The sequence below is a fragment of the Phyllobates terribilis genome, unplaced genomic scaffold (assembly GCF_046119375.1).
Source record: "Phyllobates terribilis strain yellow unplaced genomic scaffold, ASM4611937v1 Scaffold_1__5_contigs__length_1240528914, whole genome shotgun sequence".
Lineage (NCBI taxonomy): Eukaryota > Metazoa > Chordata > Amphibia > Anura > Dendrobatidae > Phyllobates > Phyllobates terribilis.
Window position 1 is genome coordinate 73,450,897 of NW_027362761.1, and position 18,737 is coordinate 73,469,633.

Below are 18,737 nucleotides of genomic sequence, written 5' to 3' on the forward strand. Positions count from 1 at the left end.
ACCTTCTACCCATTATTGGGGAGTGGGTCTCCCTTAGTGTTCGCCTATGCATTGAAAAGCAAAATCTGACTAAAATTAGGAGGAAATGCAATGCCCCTTGGAAGAGTAGTGGAGGTCACAGTAGCTTAACACGATTTTAATGCCCCTTACAAGAGCCATGCAGTACAGCATATTAAAAACATTATTCCCATTATTGGAGAGTGGGTCTCCCATAGTCTTTGCCTATGCCTTCCAAGCAAAAGCTGCCAAAAATTAGGACGGAGCAACTTGCAATGCTGGCAACACGGACCACGGTCACCCTGGTGGTATAGTGGTGGTGGAGGCTGAGCATAAGGAGAAGAGCAAAAAACAGCCGAAATGAGGAAGCGTATACCCATGTGTGGGTGTGAAGCGGTGCATGGGAATACACCTCCCAAAATAACACAGTGGATTTGACTTTATGTTACTCTGCTGTCATTTGGTGGTGATGAGAAGTCTGGCCCAATCCAGTCCTTGTTCATTTTGATAAGGGTCAGCTTGTCAGCATTGTCCGTTGACAGGCGATGGCGCTCATCAGTTATAATTCCCCCAGCGGCACTAAAAACACGCTCCGATAACACGCTAGCGGCAGGGCAGGCCAGGATCTCCAAGGCATACAGAGCGAGTTCATTCCAAGTGTCCAGCTTGGATACCCAATAATTAAAAGGCACAGAGGAATCACGGAGGACGATGGTACGGTCGGCAAGGTACTCCCTCACCATCTTTTGAAACTTTGCACTCCTTGTGAGAGTACCCCGCGCCTCAGGGCCTGTAAGCTAGGTGGGTCTCAGAAAACGGTCCCAGAACGTTGACCGTGTTCCCCTGCATCTCGCAGTTGCATCTCTCGCCTGTACGCCTTGGTTGGGCAACAAACTGACCTCTGCCGCTAGAATGTTCAGATGGGAATTTTTTTTAACAGTTCTGCAGCAAGGGCCTTCTGGTACTGCCCCATTTTTGTAGACCTCTGCACCTCAGGAATAAGAAAGTGAAAATTCTCCTTGTAGCGGGGGTCTAAAAGTGTCACCAACCAATAATGACTGTCACCCAACATTTTGACAACGCGAGGGTCACGGTTAAGGCAGCGTAACAAAGCCAGCCATGCGTGCCAGACTGGTAAAGGGCAACACTTCCGTGTCCTCACCAAGATGACGACTGACCATGCTCTCCTCCTCCTCCTCCTCCCTGTCCTCAGGCCACCCACGCTGAACCGACGGTATGACAGCTGTACAGGTACTATCGTCTACAGCGCATGATACCAGCTCCTGTTCTTCCTCCTCCTCATTTTCCCCCAATGCACGTTTAGATGAGATGAGGCTGGGCTGTGTGTAATCGCCCAATACGGCTTCTTGATCCATCTCATCATACTCTGGCTGCAATGCCTCCTCTTTAATTCTCTGCAGACAGCGTTGCAAAAGACAGACAAGTGGGATGCTGACACTAATGATGGTGTCATCGCCACTCACCATCTAGGTGGACTGCTCAAAGTTTGTCAGGATGGTACATATGTCAGACATCCAGGTCCACTCCTGAGGTCTTATGTGTGGAGTCTGACCTGAATATCGACGGCTTTGTTGCAGCTGGTACTCCACAACTGCTCTCTTCTGCTCACAAATCCTTTGCAACATGTGAAGGGTAGAGTTCCAACGTGTGGGGACATCACACACCAGTCGGTGAGCCGGCAGCTGCAAACGCTGCTGCAACACAGCAAGGGCAGCGGAAGCAGTAGAAGACTTCCGAAGAGGAGCTGACAAGCGGCGTACTTTGACGAGCAGATCTGGCAACTCTGGGTACGATTTAAGAAACCGCTGAACCACTAGTTTAAGCACATGAGCCAGGCATGGTACGTGTGTGATCTCGCCTCGCCTCAGAGCTGCCACCAGGTTACGGCCATTGTCACACACGACCATGCCTGGATGTAGGTTCAGCGGTCACAGCCACAGATCTGCCTGCTCTTTCACAGCTGTCCACAACTCAGATGTACCGTCCCTGGCCACAACACTCGTCCACGTGTCCGTTGTCCAGTGGACTCTCCCAGTAACTGTGTTGTTGAGGGCAAGGCAGATGTTTTGGGACACATGCTTGTGTAGTGCAGGAATGGCAAAATAGTGTCGGCTGGGGACCGAGTACCAAGGGACGGCCACCGCCATAAGGTTGCAGAAGGATTCCGTCTCCACCAGCCTAAAAGGCAGCATTTCCAACACAAGCAGTCGTGAAATGTGCGAATTTAGGACTGTGGCCTGTGGGGCGCTGGCTGCGAATTTGCGCTTTCATTCAAAGGTCTGGAATATGGACAATTGAACGCTGCGGTGGGACGTGGACGTTGATGCGGTTTCTTGAGAAACTGCCATAACAAGTGAAGACAGAGGACGGGACATCTTTGCATGCAGTATGGACAGGGGATTGCCTTGCACGCACAACAGGGGGTTCTCTTACACGCAAAACAGCGGAAGAAGCAGTGGTGACACCCACTGACGCTGGTCATGGACCCTGGGGTTTGCCCCACAAAGTCGGGTGCTTTGCTGACATGTGCCTGATCATGCTGGTGGTGGTGAGGCTGGTAGTTTTGTCACCCCTGCTGATGCTGGCCTGGCAGGTGGTACAAATGGCCTTTTTGGGGTTATCAGCAGTGTGTTTAAAAAAATTCCAGACTCTGGAAGACCTACCGGTTGTACTGGCAACGCAAAGTCCATCGTGTTGGTGTTACGGGGAACTGTTGCCCGCCTTCTGTGCGTGGCTACCACACTGCTTCTTCCTGCCTGTTGGGGTACTCTGCCTCCCATCCCCTGTGTGCTGCTGGCCTCGCTCTGCGTGTCCTCCTGCCACGTTGGGTCAGTTACTAGATCATCCACCACCTCCTCCTCCACTTCCGCACCACGGTTCTCCTCCTCACTTCCTGGCAATTGTGTCTCGTCATCGTCCACCTCTTGTGACAAATTGCCAGCGTCGCCTTCCTGTGGCCGTGGCTGTTCAAATATTTGGGCATCGCTACATGGGATCTCCTCTTCCACCACTTCAAATGGAGCAGGCGAGGGGCCCAAGTATGGAAATGGACCAGTGAACAGCTCTTCAGAGTGTGCAAGTGTGGGATCAGTTGCTGTCTGATGACACTCGGCATGGTGGGAGGAAGGAGCATCAGGGTGAGGAGGAGTATGAGGTCGAGACTCACGGCTACTAAGACTTGACCGTGTGGAAGATAGACCAGAGGTGGTGGTGCCCAGGTGACTGGAAGTATTATCTGCTATCCAATTAATAACCTGTTCACACTGATCAGTTCGCAATAGTGGTGGTGTTCTGTGCTTCCCTAGTAATTCGGTCAAGAAGTGGGAGCGAGAAGATGTGGCTGTTGGTTGTAGCACATTTTCACCTTGGCCACGGCCCCGTCCTCTGCACGCACCATCACCAGAACGTCCAGTTCCACGTCCCTTGCCCACTGTAAATGAAGTAAAATAGCTTACACTCGCACTATCAATGGCAAAAGGGTAATCTAAAGGAGATTTGAACCGTGGAAGAGGAAAAACACAGTTCTAGTTCTCTGGCCTACACCAGACTCTTTTAAACAGATATATTTGTGTCTGAACACTCACCGACAAACAATTTATTTTTTTTTGGGGGGGGGGGGGGGGGGGGGGGGATACCGAAAGGTTTATACGACGGGTATTTGTACAGTCTGACTTAGGGAAAAAAGTCTAGCAATGTGAAAAGCAGCACACATGACTTTAGAGACCCTACACTACCTATTTCGAAGTATAAAATCTCTCCCTAGCTCAGCAGCACTCTCCCTACACAGTCTGATCCGGAGCGACTGTGTTCAAGATGGCGGTGCCCGGTTTTAAATACTCGAGGAGACGCTGTGCGGCCTGCCAATCACTGTAATGCCCACAACCAACATGGCTGTGGCATTACAGTGACTGGCTGGCAATCCCTGCATGTTCACTGACTCTGTAAAGAGCGCCAAACGTGCAGGGCGGAGACCCGAGCTCCCGCCCGAGTAACCCGAAAATGCTTGGTGCTCGCCGAACATCCCGAGTAGGGAGATGCTCGGGCGAGTACCGAGCAGTGTCGAGCATGCTCGCTCAACACTAATAGCGAGCACACTTGACTGCCGAACCGCTGCAGGAGCCGGCGGCTGGGCTGACACACTGCACCCACTATTAAGGAGAAAGAATATTCAGTACTCCACACGTGGGGAGCAGTGAATATTCATTTTCTTTAGCAGGCGACTCCAGTCTCCTGTGCCTCACTCCTCCACCGCTGTCACTCCCCCCACCATCCACAGTATAATATAGTTCATTCAGACTTTCTTTTCCTTCAAAAATTTGGAGGAAAAAAAAGTGTCATAGTCCGAAAAATACGGTAATTCTGCAGAAGTAATACAAGTAGTATTAATATGAATTATAATTAATATGTTAAATACTAATATTGAGCAGAATTAAATTTCAGCCTACCGATTTGTCCCTCCACAACAGTCAGTCACAATCTCATGTGGCCCCTAGGGAAAGTTAATTGCCCCCCCCTGCTGTAGAGGGGTCATGTTACTGGTGGTCTGGCACTTGTGTATTTCAGAAAGTCGTCTTGTACAACTTACATCTTAAATTTGCAGTGTGCAGGCAGCAAGGAGTCTACTAGCAGACAGGAGTCCAATGTACTCATGATACTTCTATAAAGCTGACTACACGTAAATTCATGGAGCTTTTATGAGAAATGTAGTGCCTTAACCCCCTTCATGAGCAGCCAGAACATATATACTAAAGAACTTTGTTTTTATTGTTAAATAAAAGTTATAATCTGCATTATACTCCAACTTTTTATAGCTATATTATTTAACAATGTGCAAATTCAGAAAAATCAACTCCTGTAAACAAAACGACTGTTAAATATCTTTCACAGAAACCAAAAAAAAATTAAGTTATTCAAACTCTGGAACATTCATCAAATCAGAACAGTAGTGAACAAGTTAAAGTCTTAAAAAGATTTCTATAGGCATAACAATTATTGCTTCTTAAAGCTGTGTGGTGGGCTATAGAGAAATGACATTAGTCAGAGTTGGAAAGCTGGACAAGGTATTCTGACATGAGGTCATGAATCCAGATATCGGTGTCTGGTAAACTGGTGTCCACAATATAGGCCACTACCTTCCGATCCCATGAGTTGGTGCTTTCATGAATCTCTTGTATAAGTGCTACAAGAGGCTTCTTTTCCACATGGTTTCTAAACACATTTGCCGCTTCCTCAGACCACTGCTCACACTTGACACCTAGTGAGAAAATTCAATAATATATATGAAAAATGGGGGTAGAATATGCACACTTAGACCTTTATTTTTAGCAATTCTTTCCATACTGGTCTACTACTGGCAGTAATATTTCTTTTAAGGGGGTTTTTACACTTCAATATCAATTTTTGTAAAGAGATCAGGATGCCACACACAGTTCATCTTCATGACGATTAAATTAGGGAACGGTCTTAATTTTGCAACAGTTTTCCATTTTAGAAAATTGAACGAGATCTAGAGATTAGTATGAAACCCTCCCAGTCCAAAGTTTCAAAAAAGTCTTAAAGTGGTGGTCCGAAGTCCAAAGGAATTTTCATCCTAAATCCCTATCTATTTAATGCCATGATCTAAACTATTTTCTAATATACTTTCAATTAAACATTTTTTTCTATCCCCCCCACTTCCTTTTTGATGACGCTCCTTTTGAGAATCCCAGTGCATGGTGGGTTATTTTATGAGGTAATAACTCTGGAACGCGTCAACGGATCCCACTGATTCAGAGATTGTTTTTTTTGTGACATATTGTACTTCATGATAGTGGTAACATTTCTTCGATAAGACTTGCTTGCGTTTGAGAAAAAAAAAAAACTGAAATTTGGCAAAAATTTTGCTAATTTCAAACTTTGTATTTTTATGCCTTTAAGTCAGATATGACAATAGTTAACATTTCCCACGTCTACTTTACATCAGCACAATTTTAGAAACAACCATTTTTTGTTAGGAAGTTATGAGGGTTAAAAGTTGACCAGCGATTTCTCATTTTTACAACCAAATTTACAAAACCATTTTTTTTTTTTTTTTTTTTTATAGGGACATTACATTTGAAGAGACTTTGAGGGGCCTTTATGACATTAGCACCCCTCAAGGTGCTCAAAACCACATTCAAGAGGTTTAACTAACCCTTCAGGTGCTTCACAGGAATTTTTGGAATGTAGAAGAAAACAAATGAACATTTAACTTTATTTCATAAAAATGTTACTTTGGACCCATTTTTTTTTTTTTTTTTGCAAGGGTAAGAGGAAAAATGGACACCTAAATTTGTTGTGCAATTTCTCCTGAGCATGCAGATACCCCATATGTGGGGGAAAACCACTGTTTGGGCGCACTGCAGGGCTTGAAAGGAAAGGAGTGCCATTTGACTTTTTGAATGAAAAAATTTACTGGAATAATTAGCGGACACCATGTCACATTTTGTGTCCGCTAACAAATTGAATGTAAAATCGGCTCAAATTGTTAGCGGACACCATGTTGCGTTTGGAGAGCCCCTGTGTGAAGCACCTGGAGGTTCCAATTGCTCACTATGCATCTAGATAGGTGCCTTGGGGGGTCTAGTTTCCCAAATGGGGTCACTTGTGGGGGAGCTCCAATGTTTAGGCACACAGGGGCTCTCCAAACGCAACATGGTGTCCGCTAACAATTTGAGCCGATTTAACATTCAATTTGTTAGCGGACACCATGTCGCGTTTGGAGAGCCCCTGTGTGCCTAAACAGTGGAGCTCCCCCACAAGTGACCCCATTTTGGAAACTAGACCCCTCAAGGATTTTATCAAGGGGTATAGTGAACATTTTGAACCCAGAGGTACGACACAGAATTTGATAACATTAGGTCATCATATTGAATAAGTTGTCATTAGTCTTGAGCGCAAGTGCTCGCTACTTGAGTTTACATTGGGTACTCAGGTATGCACCATGTACTGCATGTGCACGAGTGACATGCTCGAGTCCCTGCCCCGCATGTTTCACAGTTATTAGACACCCAAAAAAAGAACATGCGGGGATCGCTCGTACATGGCAGGCAATCCCCGCAAAGTTTTTTTTGGCCGCGAAGCATATGGGGCGGAGACTCGAGCATGTCACTCAAATACCCACGATACTCAATGCATACCAGAGCACCCGATGCAAACTCATGTAGCGAGCACTTGCGCTCAACACTAGTCGCCATATCGTTATCTTTTTTTCTTACTTTTGAAAAAAATCCCAACCCCAGCACAACCCCAATCCCAGCACAACCCTAACCCCAGCACAACCCTAACCCCAGCACAACCCTAACCCGAGAGTTTATTTTTTACGCCGTTCCTCGTGCGGTATAAGTGATTAGATTACTTTATTCTTCCGGTCGGTGCGATTACAGAGATACCAGAATCATATGGGGTTTTTATGATTGACAGCTGTCACACACTAAAAGACGCATTTTTTGTAAAATCTAGTTTTTGCATCGCCATATTTTGAGAGCTATAATTTTTCCATATTTTGGCAGACAGTCATTTTGGCAGACAGGCTTGTTTTTTTGCGGGATGAGTTGACGTTTTTATTGGTGCCATTTTCAGGCACGTGACATTTTTTGATCGCTTTCTATTCCGATTTTTGGGAGGCAGAATAAACAAAAACCAACAATTCAGGAATTTTTTTTTTTTTTTTTTTCCCACTTTGACAGTTTTTACTTTGTCCCACTATGGGACTTTCACTTTTTTTATTCTGATCGCCTGCATAGCATAGGGATGGAGCACCATCCCTGTGCCATGCAGGCAGTCAGAGCTGCACAGTGAGAAGATTGTTTGGTCGTGCACTGCGCATGACCAATCAGTGTTCCTGCTGCCTGGTGACCCGGATGTTGTCATGACTACATCGGTTCGTCATGGCAACACCTGGGAAGCCGCGGCAGACAGCACTGGAGGCCGGAAGAGGAGGCGAGTATTGCGATCACCTCCCCTTGCCACCGCAATGCTGCGATCGACTTCAATCGCAGCATTGCTGGGGTTAATGTGCCGGGAGCGGTGCCGGACCGCTCCCTGCACATTGTCACAGCTGATACCCGGTACTATCAGCTGACATCGGGCGGCGATCGCGCCCGCACAGCCAGTGTGCACGCGCGATCGCGATGACGTATTAATACGGGTCAGGCTCTTAAAGCCCAGGGCACAGACGCGTATTAATGCGTCATGGGCTGTAAAGGGGTTAACTACATGGGGGTTTTCCAGAAACAAGCAGCAGTGGATGTTGCCGAGTGAAAATTGCAAACTGCCGTTGTAGTAACCAGTACATTGTGCACAGCTCATGCACCCGTAAATTAAGCGGGCTCTGATCGCTGCAGAAATGCCAAACATGTGGAAGCTAACTGCGGTTTAGGCACACTGTAGGGCTCAGAAGGGAGGGGGCATTTGGATTTGGATTTGGGAGCACAGAATTTGCTGAATTTCTTTTGGGGAGCAAGGACCATTTTGCTTTTCCACAGCCTTTGTGCTACCAGTAACATGGAAGCTTTTATATTTCCGTTAACAGATGACAGATCCGAGTGGGGACATGCTTTTTTGTGTGGATTTAGTCAAAGATTTTATTGTGATTCAAAATGCTATGTAAAATGTTCCCATTTATCCTGTGCTCTACAGTCATGGCCAAAAGTATTGAGAATGAGACAAATAGTAATTTTTCCAAAGTTTACTGCTTCATTTTTTGTAATGGCAATTTGCATATACTCCTGAATGTCAAAGAGTGATCAGCTTAACAGCAATTACTGTACTTGCAAAGTCAATATTTGCCCAGAAAATGAACTTTAACCCCCAAAACACATTTCGACATCATTGCAGTCCTGCCTTAAAAGGAGCAGCTAACATCGTTTTAGTGATTGATCCATTAACACAGGTGTGGGTGTTGAGGAGGACAGGGCTGGCGATCAGTCATGATTAAGTAAGAATGACATCACTGGACACTTTAAAAGGAGGCTGGTTCTTGGTATCATTGTTTCTCTTCAGTTAACTATGGTTATCTCTAAAGAAACAAGTGCAGCCATCATTGCACTGCACAAAAATGGCCTAACAGGGAAGAGTATCGCAGCTACAAAGATTGCACCTCAGTCAACAATCTATCGCATCATCAAGAACTTCAAGGAGAGAGCTTCCATTGTTGTCAAAAAGGCTCCAGGGCGCCCAAGAAAGACCAGCAAGCGCCAGGACCGTATCTTAAAACTGTTTCAGCTGCGGAATCGGACTACCAGCAGTGCCGAGCTTGCTCAGGAATGGCAGCAGGCTGGTGTGAGTGCTTCTGCACGCACTGTGAGGCGGAGACTCTTTTAGCAAGGGCTGGTTTCAAGGAGGGCAGCAAAGAAGCCACTTCTCTCCAGAAAAAACATCAGGGACCGACTGATATTCTGCAAAAGGTACAGGGAGTGGACTGCTGAGGACTGGGGCAAAGTCATTTTCTCTGATGGATCCCCTTTTCGATTGTTTGGGACATCTGGAAAACAGCTTATTCGGAGAAGAAGAGGTGAGCGCTACCACCAGTCTTGTCTCATGCCAACTGTAAAGCATCCTGAAACCATTCATGTGTGGGGTTGCTTCTCAGCCAAGGGAATCGCCTCACTCACAGTCTTGCCTAAAAACACAGCCATGAATAAAGAATGGTACCAGAATGTCCTCCAAGAGCAACTTCTCCCAACCGTCCAAGAGCAGTTTGGCGCCCAACAATGCCTTTTCCAGCATGATGGAGCACCTTGCCATAAAGCAAAGGTGATAACTAAATGGCTCATGGAACAAAACATAGAGATTTTGGGTCCATGGCCTGGAAACTCCCCAGATCTTAATCCCATTGAGAACTTGTGGTCAATCAAGAGACGGGTGGACCAACAAATTCTGGCAAAATGCAAGCATTGATTATGCAAGAATGGACTGCTATCAGTCAGGATTTGGTCCAAAAGTTGATTGAGAGCATGCCAGGGAGAATTACAGAGGTCTTGAAGAAGGGGCAACACTGAAAATATTGACTTGCTGCATTAACTCATTCTAACTGTCAATATAACCTATTGGTACTCATAATATGATTGCAATTGTATTTCTGTATGTGATATAAACATCAGAATAACACTAATAAAAACCAGAGGCGAGCAGATCATGTGAAAATATAATTTTGGTGTCATTCTCAAAACTTTTGGAAATGACTGTACGCCGAGTGCGGATATCGGGGTCTCCATTTAAATCTGAGTGACGTAATGCAGATGAAAACCCAGAGGGATCCATTCACTATAATGAGGCAGCAGAGTTACTCTGGGCTGTCTGACCTCTGTTCAGCGGGGTCCTTTTTTTCTGAGGTGCACAAAACTGTGGCCGATGGCACTTTTATGCACGCCTAATAAAAAAAAAAAATAAAAGAAAACAAACCAAACCGACACCTCCGGATCACAGGTCAGATGGTGTCCACAGTGCCTAGGGAATCTGCTGGGGGGTCCGTCTGAATCACGTATGTCAGAGATTTACACGAAACCTCTGTGTAAGAACTTAGTGCAGGCTAAATTTGAGCAGCGCCTTACTGCGATCTTTGGGAGGCAGAATAAACAATCAACACAAAGTGAAGAATCAGTTTTATTTTTTACGTTGTTCCTCATGTGGTACAAGTGATATGGCGACTATTCTTCAGGTTGGGGCGATTACAGTGATACCAGACTTTATTTTGCTGCTGTCACACACAGACTTTTTGCAAAAATAGTTCTTGCATCCCCATATTTTGAGAGCTATAAATTTTCCATATTTCGGCCAACAGTCACTACAGGGTGTTTTTTTTTTTTTCGGGACGAGTTTGACGTTTAACAACGTTTTTATTGGTACCATTTTCGAGCACATGACATTTTTTGATCGCTTTCTACTCTCTTTGGGGAGACAGAATGAACAAAAACCAGCAATTCAAGAATTGTTTTAATTTTATGCCGTTCTGCGTATGCTAAAATTGATAAGGCAGCTTTATTCTTTGGGTCAGTACGATTACAGTGATACCCCATTTATAGTTTTTTTTTTATGTTTTGGTGCTTTTACACAAACTTTTGTAGAAAAAAAAATTATTTTTGCATCGCTTTATTCTGAGAGCTATAACTTTATTTTTTGGCTGATGGAGCTGTATGGTGGCTTGTTTTTTGTGGGACAAGATGACATTTTCAGAGATACCATTTTTATTTACATTCGTCTATGGCGTTTTATTCCACTTTTTGTTCGACGGTATGATAAAGAATGTTTTGCCTTTTTTTTTACGGTGTTCACTAAAGAGGTTAAATAGTGGGGCACTTCTACAGGTCGGGTCGTTTGACGCGGCGATACCAAGTGTGTGTACCTTTATTTTTCATAATATTTGTGTACAATATTTAAAAAATATATTTTTTACAACTCGTTTTCACTTTTCTTTTTTAAATTTTTTTACTTTGTCCCATTATGGGACTCACTTTCTGCAGACGGGTGTTATAAGGCATAGCAATACAGGATCATTGCTATGCCTTATAAATGTCAGCCCTGCAGATGCAAGTTAGTTGGACCATGCACTGCGCATGATCTAACTACAGGATGGGCCATTTATATGGATACACCTAAATTAAATGCAAATGGTTGGTGATATCAACTTCCTGTTTGTGGCACATTAGTATATAGGAGAGGGAAAACTTTTCCAGATGGGTGGTGACCATGGCGGCCATTTTGAAGTTGGCCATTTTGGATCCAACTTTATTTTTTTTTCAATGGGAAGAGGGTCATGTGACACAAACTTATTGAGAATTTCATAAGAAAATCAATGGTGTGCTTGGTTCTAACGTAACTTTATTCTTTCATGAGTTTTTTACAAGTTTATGACCACTTATAAAATGTGTTCAAAGTGCTGCCCATTGTGTTGGGATTGTCAATGCAACCCTCTTCTCCCACTCTTGACACACTGAGAGCAACACCACAGAAGAAATGCTAGCACAAGCTTCCAGTATCCATTGTTTCAGATGCTGCACATCTCGTATCTTGATGGTATGGTGTGGTATATGGAGTACATATACTAATGTGCCACAAACAGGAAGTTGATATCACCAACCATTCCCACTTAATTTAGGTGTATCCATATAAATGGCCCACCCTGTACTTTGCTAGAGCCTGGTGACCTGGACGTTGTCATGACGACATCGGGTCACCATGGCAGTGATAGAGTCCCCGCGATAACGTCGCAGGGGCACCGATCCAAGAGCAGAGGAACCCCTAATTAATACTTGATTGCAAATCATTGCAGACAGCCTCCAAATGTTTCTTTTAGCCATCTATAACGTGTCTTGCACTTCTTAGCTGGAATTTTCTCCCACTCTTCCTTTGCAGTTTGTTCAAGCTGTTGAATATTTGCAGGGTTCTTTTTCCTAAAGGCAGATTTCAGCTCACTCCAAAGATTTGGTAAAGATTAGTCGTTCCTTTTTGTGTCTTTTCTTCAATGGTTTCTTCCTTGGCCTTCGCCCATAAAGCTCTGCTTGGTTTAGTGTGCGATGTATGGTGCTTGTTGAAACGATGACCCCCAGACTGTTCTGGATTGGCCTTCAGGTCTTTGGATGTTTGAAGTGGGGTTTTTTTCCACCATTCGCACCAATCTTCAAAGACATCTCTTAGCAATCCCCCATCCGCCCCCTCCATGTCCAGGGAGGTTCTTGACGGTTCCATGCTTGGCAAACTTCTTAACATTGAACACTGTTGAAACAGGGATACCAAGGTCTTTGGAGATGGCCTTATACCCTTTGGAAAGTCTTGTGTTACAATATCAGTTCTGATGTCCTCAGACCGTTCCTTTACCAAAGGAACAGGGCCTACCATGTGGCTTTTTAGAACACTGAAGGAATCATTCATTGGCTAATTCATGTCACATGGGCACCGAAAATCACAGGTGAATCTCTTTTGTGATTTACCACAGGCAAGTAAAAAGGTGTTTCCATATTAAATTAATGTAAAGGGTGCCAATACCAGTGACACAGCAAGCTTTAGGTTTTTCTATTTTTTCCTTCCATTGTTTTGTTTTAAATTATTGATTATCATTTGCCCTTTTGTATTTAACACGAGTGCTCTATACAAAAAAAACTGTTTCACGCGATTCATTTTTTTCCCCAGGAGATATTCCACATGTACATACTTAAACTTCATGGGTGCCTATAATGATGAGCAAGACTATAGAGCATTAGAGACACCCCACTGGCCAGACAAATGAGATACACGGGGGCAACAATACTCTACTGAAATTCATGGGAACAGATCAGATTGAGAGATCTTTAAAGGGGGGGCGCGATTGCGATCAGATGATCCTGTAGAGGGAAACTCTGTGGATTTTCCACCTAGATACCAGATCATCTCACATTTAGTCGGCATGTGAGTGCAAGTATACAAAGTTGGCACGTGACCGCCTGCAAGTAGCAGCAATACCAGGGAAAAGCGAATGCATACGCTCTGCACACGGTCACAATTCAGCAGTCTGCATAGAGTAAATTCAGACACTTGTCCCAAGCATGAACACACCCTTTAAGAAAAAAAAACAGTTTAAGCAGAGTCTGCATGGACAGCAGTGGCAGCTACACATTCTGCACAGACACCAACAATAATGCAGAGCTTCTGATCCCGATTTCTAAGTTAAATTAAAGATTATATAAAGCAACCAACTTACCTGCTAGCTGACTTGTCACAGCCTGAAATGGTAACCGTCTGAATTTGTCCATCAGAGGCTGGACTTGTCTGGAATTCACAAGCTCATGCCGGCCGTAGTCAAGCTCATACACAGATACAAGACCATTTGTAAGGATTCCTCTCAGAAGAACTCTGTACCACCTATAAATAAATGTTATTTTTTATTTTTTTTTAATGGACATAAAAGATCTTCCTTCTACACCCAAAATAAAATGTGTTTTTATACTCTGGACTCCCAATAACCACTGTAAGGCTATGTTCACACATGCTGTTTTTTTTTTTTTTTTTTTTTTTTTTTTTTTTAAAAAACACAAACAAATCTGCAGCAAAACTGACCCCTGGCAGGAAATCAGCTGTGTCAAACACACAGGTTTTGCTGCATTTTTTTCACTATCCTACTGTCTCTATTTACGCATGTACATAAAGTTCTGTGAAAAAAAAAAAAAAAAAAACATTCCATCTTGCCATCAAAAATGCTGATGCAAATTTTGGTGCATTTTTGCAGTGTTTTTTTCACCACCCATTACTTCCTATGGGTGAAAAAACACTGAAAGAAGTGACATGATCTATTTTCCAAAAAGCCAACCAAGGCACAAAATACGCAGCAAAAAAAACATGTGAACAGAGAATTCTGGTTTCTCAGACTTTGCTAGTACTGCAAAACACAGCTGAAAATTTTCATAAAAATCTGTAGCAAAATACGATGAAAAACCAAACGTGTGTGAACATAGCCTAAATATGCCGATGATAAAACTTCATGTATACAGAACAACGTGATGTGCTTTTAGCCAGCTGATCATGGATATCTGTTCTATATCTGAATACATGGCCAAGTATTACAAGGTTCATGCTGCCCCAACCATGTTGTGAGATAAAGGGGTTGTCCACTATATTTTAACAACAACATATTACAGGTTCTCCTCCTGCATGGTCTGCAGCCTTCCTCACACACTATACAGCGCTCCTGTTCAAAATGCCCCTCACATGCTCCTCCATCAGAATGGAAATGCTGTGCAGTCTGTGGGGAAGGCTGCACTAACATGAGGAGAACCTGCATTACTTAAAGGGGATGTCCCACAAGCAAAATACATAATGGAAAATTAAGAGTTTTCACAATTGGTGGTGCTTTAGCCGCTTGTTGGCACTTGCTAATTGTAAGTGAATACACTTGACTGATGCCGCTGGCAGGGGTTCTTCTTCCACGCTGCTGATTTGTACCCCCATACTGCTCTCTGCCAGTTCCTGTCAGGTAGCATCATAGAGCAGAGGACCTTTGAGCTCACCTCAATAAATCACACCAGTGCACTACGAGCTCAGCGGCAATACATAAAAACTGATAAAGCAGAGTATATGTCCAGCCACTAAGCTAGTCATGCAGCACTGGTTTGATTTTTTGAGTTAAAAGGGAACCGGTCACCAATTTTGTGACAGCAGCTAAAAATATCACCTTATTCTTCAACGTCTGTGCAGCATTTCCTAAAACCTTATATAACCCCCCTCACCCCCCCCCCCATATACCCCTGAAAACCTTTTTAACCCCTTAACAACTGGCAATACGCCTTTTCACAACAGCCGTTAAGGGTACTTATTCTTCAGCACCGCTGTTTCATGGTGCTGAGGAATAACAGTGTAGCGCCCTCCCCAGTGCCAGAGACCCTGATTAACATGACCAGGGCAGGTTTTTACGGTCCTGTATCCTGCGTCATCCAAATATCTGGGTGAAATCCCACGCTTGCACAGAGAAATCGCCGGCTGGCTCCTGCGCAGTCTGATTTGCCCAACTGCGGGTAAAGCAAAAGATAGAAGTGCGCATGCCTGCAGTAGGGCAGAGCTTACTGCACAGGCACGAGCCAGCAATTTCTCTGCGCAAGCGTGGGATTTCACCCAGCGTCACCCATGTAAATCAAAGCAGGATGACAGCGAGCAGCAGCTGGTGGGGGAGAGAGAGAGGCCTGAACCATTGCCCATCGGACCAGACAAAGAAGATTAGCATACAGCGTGGGAGACATTAACCGCTTCGCAACCGCCCACTGTAGATAAACAGGGGACATCATCGGGACCTGATTGGATCAGGTCCCAGTGAGGTTAATCCTTTGCTATGTTCTATATGCCGCGATCTATAGTGATCGCGGCATATAGAAGATAGAAGGAGGAGAGGGGGTCGTCTTACTTACCTCTCCGACGACTCCAGATAGCTTCCAGGACCTGGGGTTGCTATGGCAGCTGGAGGTCACATGACCGCCTCCAGCTCTGCCATATATGGTGTCCTGCCTGGCTCAGCCTGCAGCTGAAGCCAGGCAGGAGACTGACTGTGAAACAGTCAGCGAAGATCTCATGTAATGTAATACATGTCTATTACATTACATGAGATCAGTGATCAGAAAAATAAAAATTAATGTCCCGTACAGGGACTAAGTAAAAAAAAAAGTTTTTAAAGTGTTAAAAAAATAAATAAATAAAAATAAATAAAATATTAAACCAATAAATCTGTATATTTTTACAAAACCAAAAAAAGTACACATTTGGTATTGCCGTGTCCGAAACAACCCGAGCTATAAAACGGTCACACTAATTAACTCCTTCTGTGCACACCGTAATAAAAATAAATAAAAAACGGAGCAAAAAACTATGCTTTTTCATCATATCGCCAAACAAAAAGTGGAAGAAAATGTGATCAAAAAACAAAATAGAAATAAAAATGGTACCGGTGAAAACGTCATCTTGTTCCGCAAAAAAAAAAGCTGCCATACAGCTCCATCAGCCGAAAAATAAAAAAGTTATAGCACTCAGAATAAAGCGATGCAAAAAAAATATTTTTTTCTATTAAATTGTTTGTGTAAAAGCGCCAAAACATAAAAAAAAAAAATACAGTAAGTGTAGTATCGCTGTAAACGTACTGACCCGAAGAATAACACTGCCTGATCACTTTTACCACACGTAGAACGGCATAAAAAAAAACCCTCAAAAAACAATTCCTGAATTGTTGGTTTTTGTTAATTTTACCTCCCAAAAAACGGAATAGAAAGCGATCAAAAAAATGTCACGTACCCAAAAAATGGTACCAATAAAAATGTCAACTCGTCCCGCAAAAAACAAGCCGTCACATGACTGTCGGCCAAAATATGGAAAAATTATAGCTCTCAAAATATGGCGATGCAAAAACTAGATTTTGCAAAAAAAAAAAAACGTCTTCGTGTGTGACAGCTGTCAGTCATAAAAACCCGATATAAATCTGGTATCTCTGTAATCGCACCAACCGGAAGAATAAAGTAATCTAATCAGTTATGTCACACTAGGAATGGCGTAAAAAATAAATAAAACCAATTCTTCACCTGCTACTGATTTGTTGATTATGTCTCCCAAAGATCGCAGTAAGGCTCTGCTCACATTTATCCTGCCCTCTGCGCTGAGCACTTACACCAGAGTTTCCGTGTAAATCTCTGAAATACGTGATTCAGACGGAACCCATGACTGAAGATTCCCTGTAATGAGGCAGATATAGGCCACTGTGGACGCCGTCTAGCCTGGGATCCCACGGTGTCATTTGTTTTAGGCGTGCATAAAAGTGCGGTTGGCCACAGTTTTGTGCACTTCTGAAAAAAAGGACACCGCTACACAGAGGCCAGACGGTGTCCAGAGTAACTCTGCTGCCTCATTACAGTGAATGGATCCTGCAGGGGTTTCATCTGAATTACATCACTTGGAAATTTAGATGGAAACCCCGATGTAAGTGCTCAGCCTAGAGCGCCGGATAAATGTTACGTAAAATGTTCCCAATAAAAGCTTCAACTCCGTCCTCAAAAAAAGCTAGTCCCCACTCAGGTCCGTCATCTGTTAAAAATATAAGGGACTTCCAAGTTACTGGTAGCAGAAAGGCTCTGGAAAAGCGGAATGGCCCTTGCCCCCCAAAAGAAATACAAAAAATTTTGTGCTCCCAAATCCAAATGCCTATTCTACAATAATTTGTTCTCCAATTGTCAAATAGCGCTCCGGCCCTCCCAGATCTCGCCTTATGGCTAAGCGGTACGATACAGCCACATATGGGGTATTTCAACTTTTAGAAGAAATTGTGTGACACATTTCGGCACCATTTTTACCCATTGCCCTGTGTGAAAATGTAAAATCTGAGGGTAAAACATTTTTTTGTGGTAAAAATATAATTATGCTTTTTTCACTGCCCAATGGTATAAAATTTAAAAATTAAAAAACTACTACTTCCCTAGATGAATTCCTTGAGAGGTGTAGTTTACAAAATGGGGTCACTTGTGGGGGTTTCTGCTGTTTCGGCATGTCAGCGACTCTTCAAATGTGACATGGTGTCTGCTGCCTATCCCAGCCAACATAGCGCTCCTTTCTCTTCCGAACCCTGCCGTACACCAAAGCAGTGGTTTTCCCCCACATATGGGGTATCGGCGTACTCAGGAGAAATTGCACAACAAATTTCATGGTGCAATTTCTCCTGTTATCCTTATGATAATGCAAAATTAGGGAATGAAAAACATTTTTTGTGGGAAAAATGTGAAAATTTTATTTTTACGGCTCAATATTATAAACTTCTGTGAAGCAGCTGGGGGTGCAAGGTGCTCACCACACATCTAGATAAGTTCCCTAAGGGGTCTAGTTTCCAAAATGGTGTCACTTGTGGGGGGTTTCCACTGTTTAGGCACATCAGGAGCTCTCCAAACGCAACATAGCGTCTGCTAATTATTCAGACAAATTTTACATTCAAAAAGTCTAATGGCGCTCCTTCCCTTCCGAACCCTGCAGTGCGCCCACAAACAGTGGTTTTCCTCCACATATGGGGTATCAGCACGCTCAAGAGAAATTGCACAAAAAAATTTGGGGTCCATTTTTTCCTGTTACCCCTGTTAAAATAAAAAAAAATTGGGTCTAAAGTAACATTTTTGTGAAAAAAGTTAAATGTTCATTTTTTTCTTCCACATTCCAAAAATTCCTGTGAAGCACCTGAAGGGTTAATAAAGTTCTTGAATGTGGTTTTGAGCACC

The 18,737-nt window shown here is 43.6% G+C and overlaps 1 protein-coding gene across 1 annotated transcript in view; it reads right to left on the bottom strand.

Moving 5' to 3' along the window:
• Positions 1-4,759: 4,759 nt before the first annotated feature.
• Positions 4,760-18,737, bottom strand: part of TDRD7 (tudor domain containing 7) — a 105,133-nt gene continuing 91,155 nt past the window's right edge. Inside the window, exons 16-17 of the mRNA XM_073664565.1 lie at positions 13,712-13,872; positions 4,760-5,272 (exon numbers count right to left, since the gene is read on the bottom strand). Coding sequence (XP_073520666.1) covers positions 5,052-5,272; positions 13,712-13,872 — 382 coding nt within the window. The 3' untranslated portion in view covers positions 4,760-5,051. The remainder of the gene's footprint in view (positions 5,273-13,711; positions 13,873-18,737) is intronic.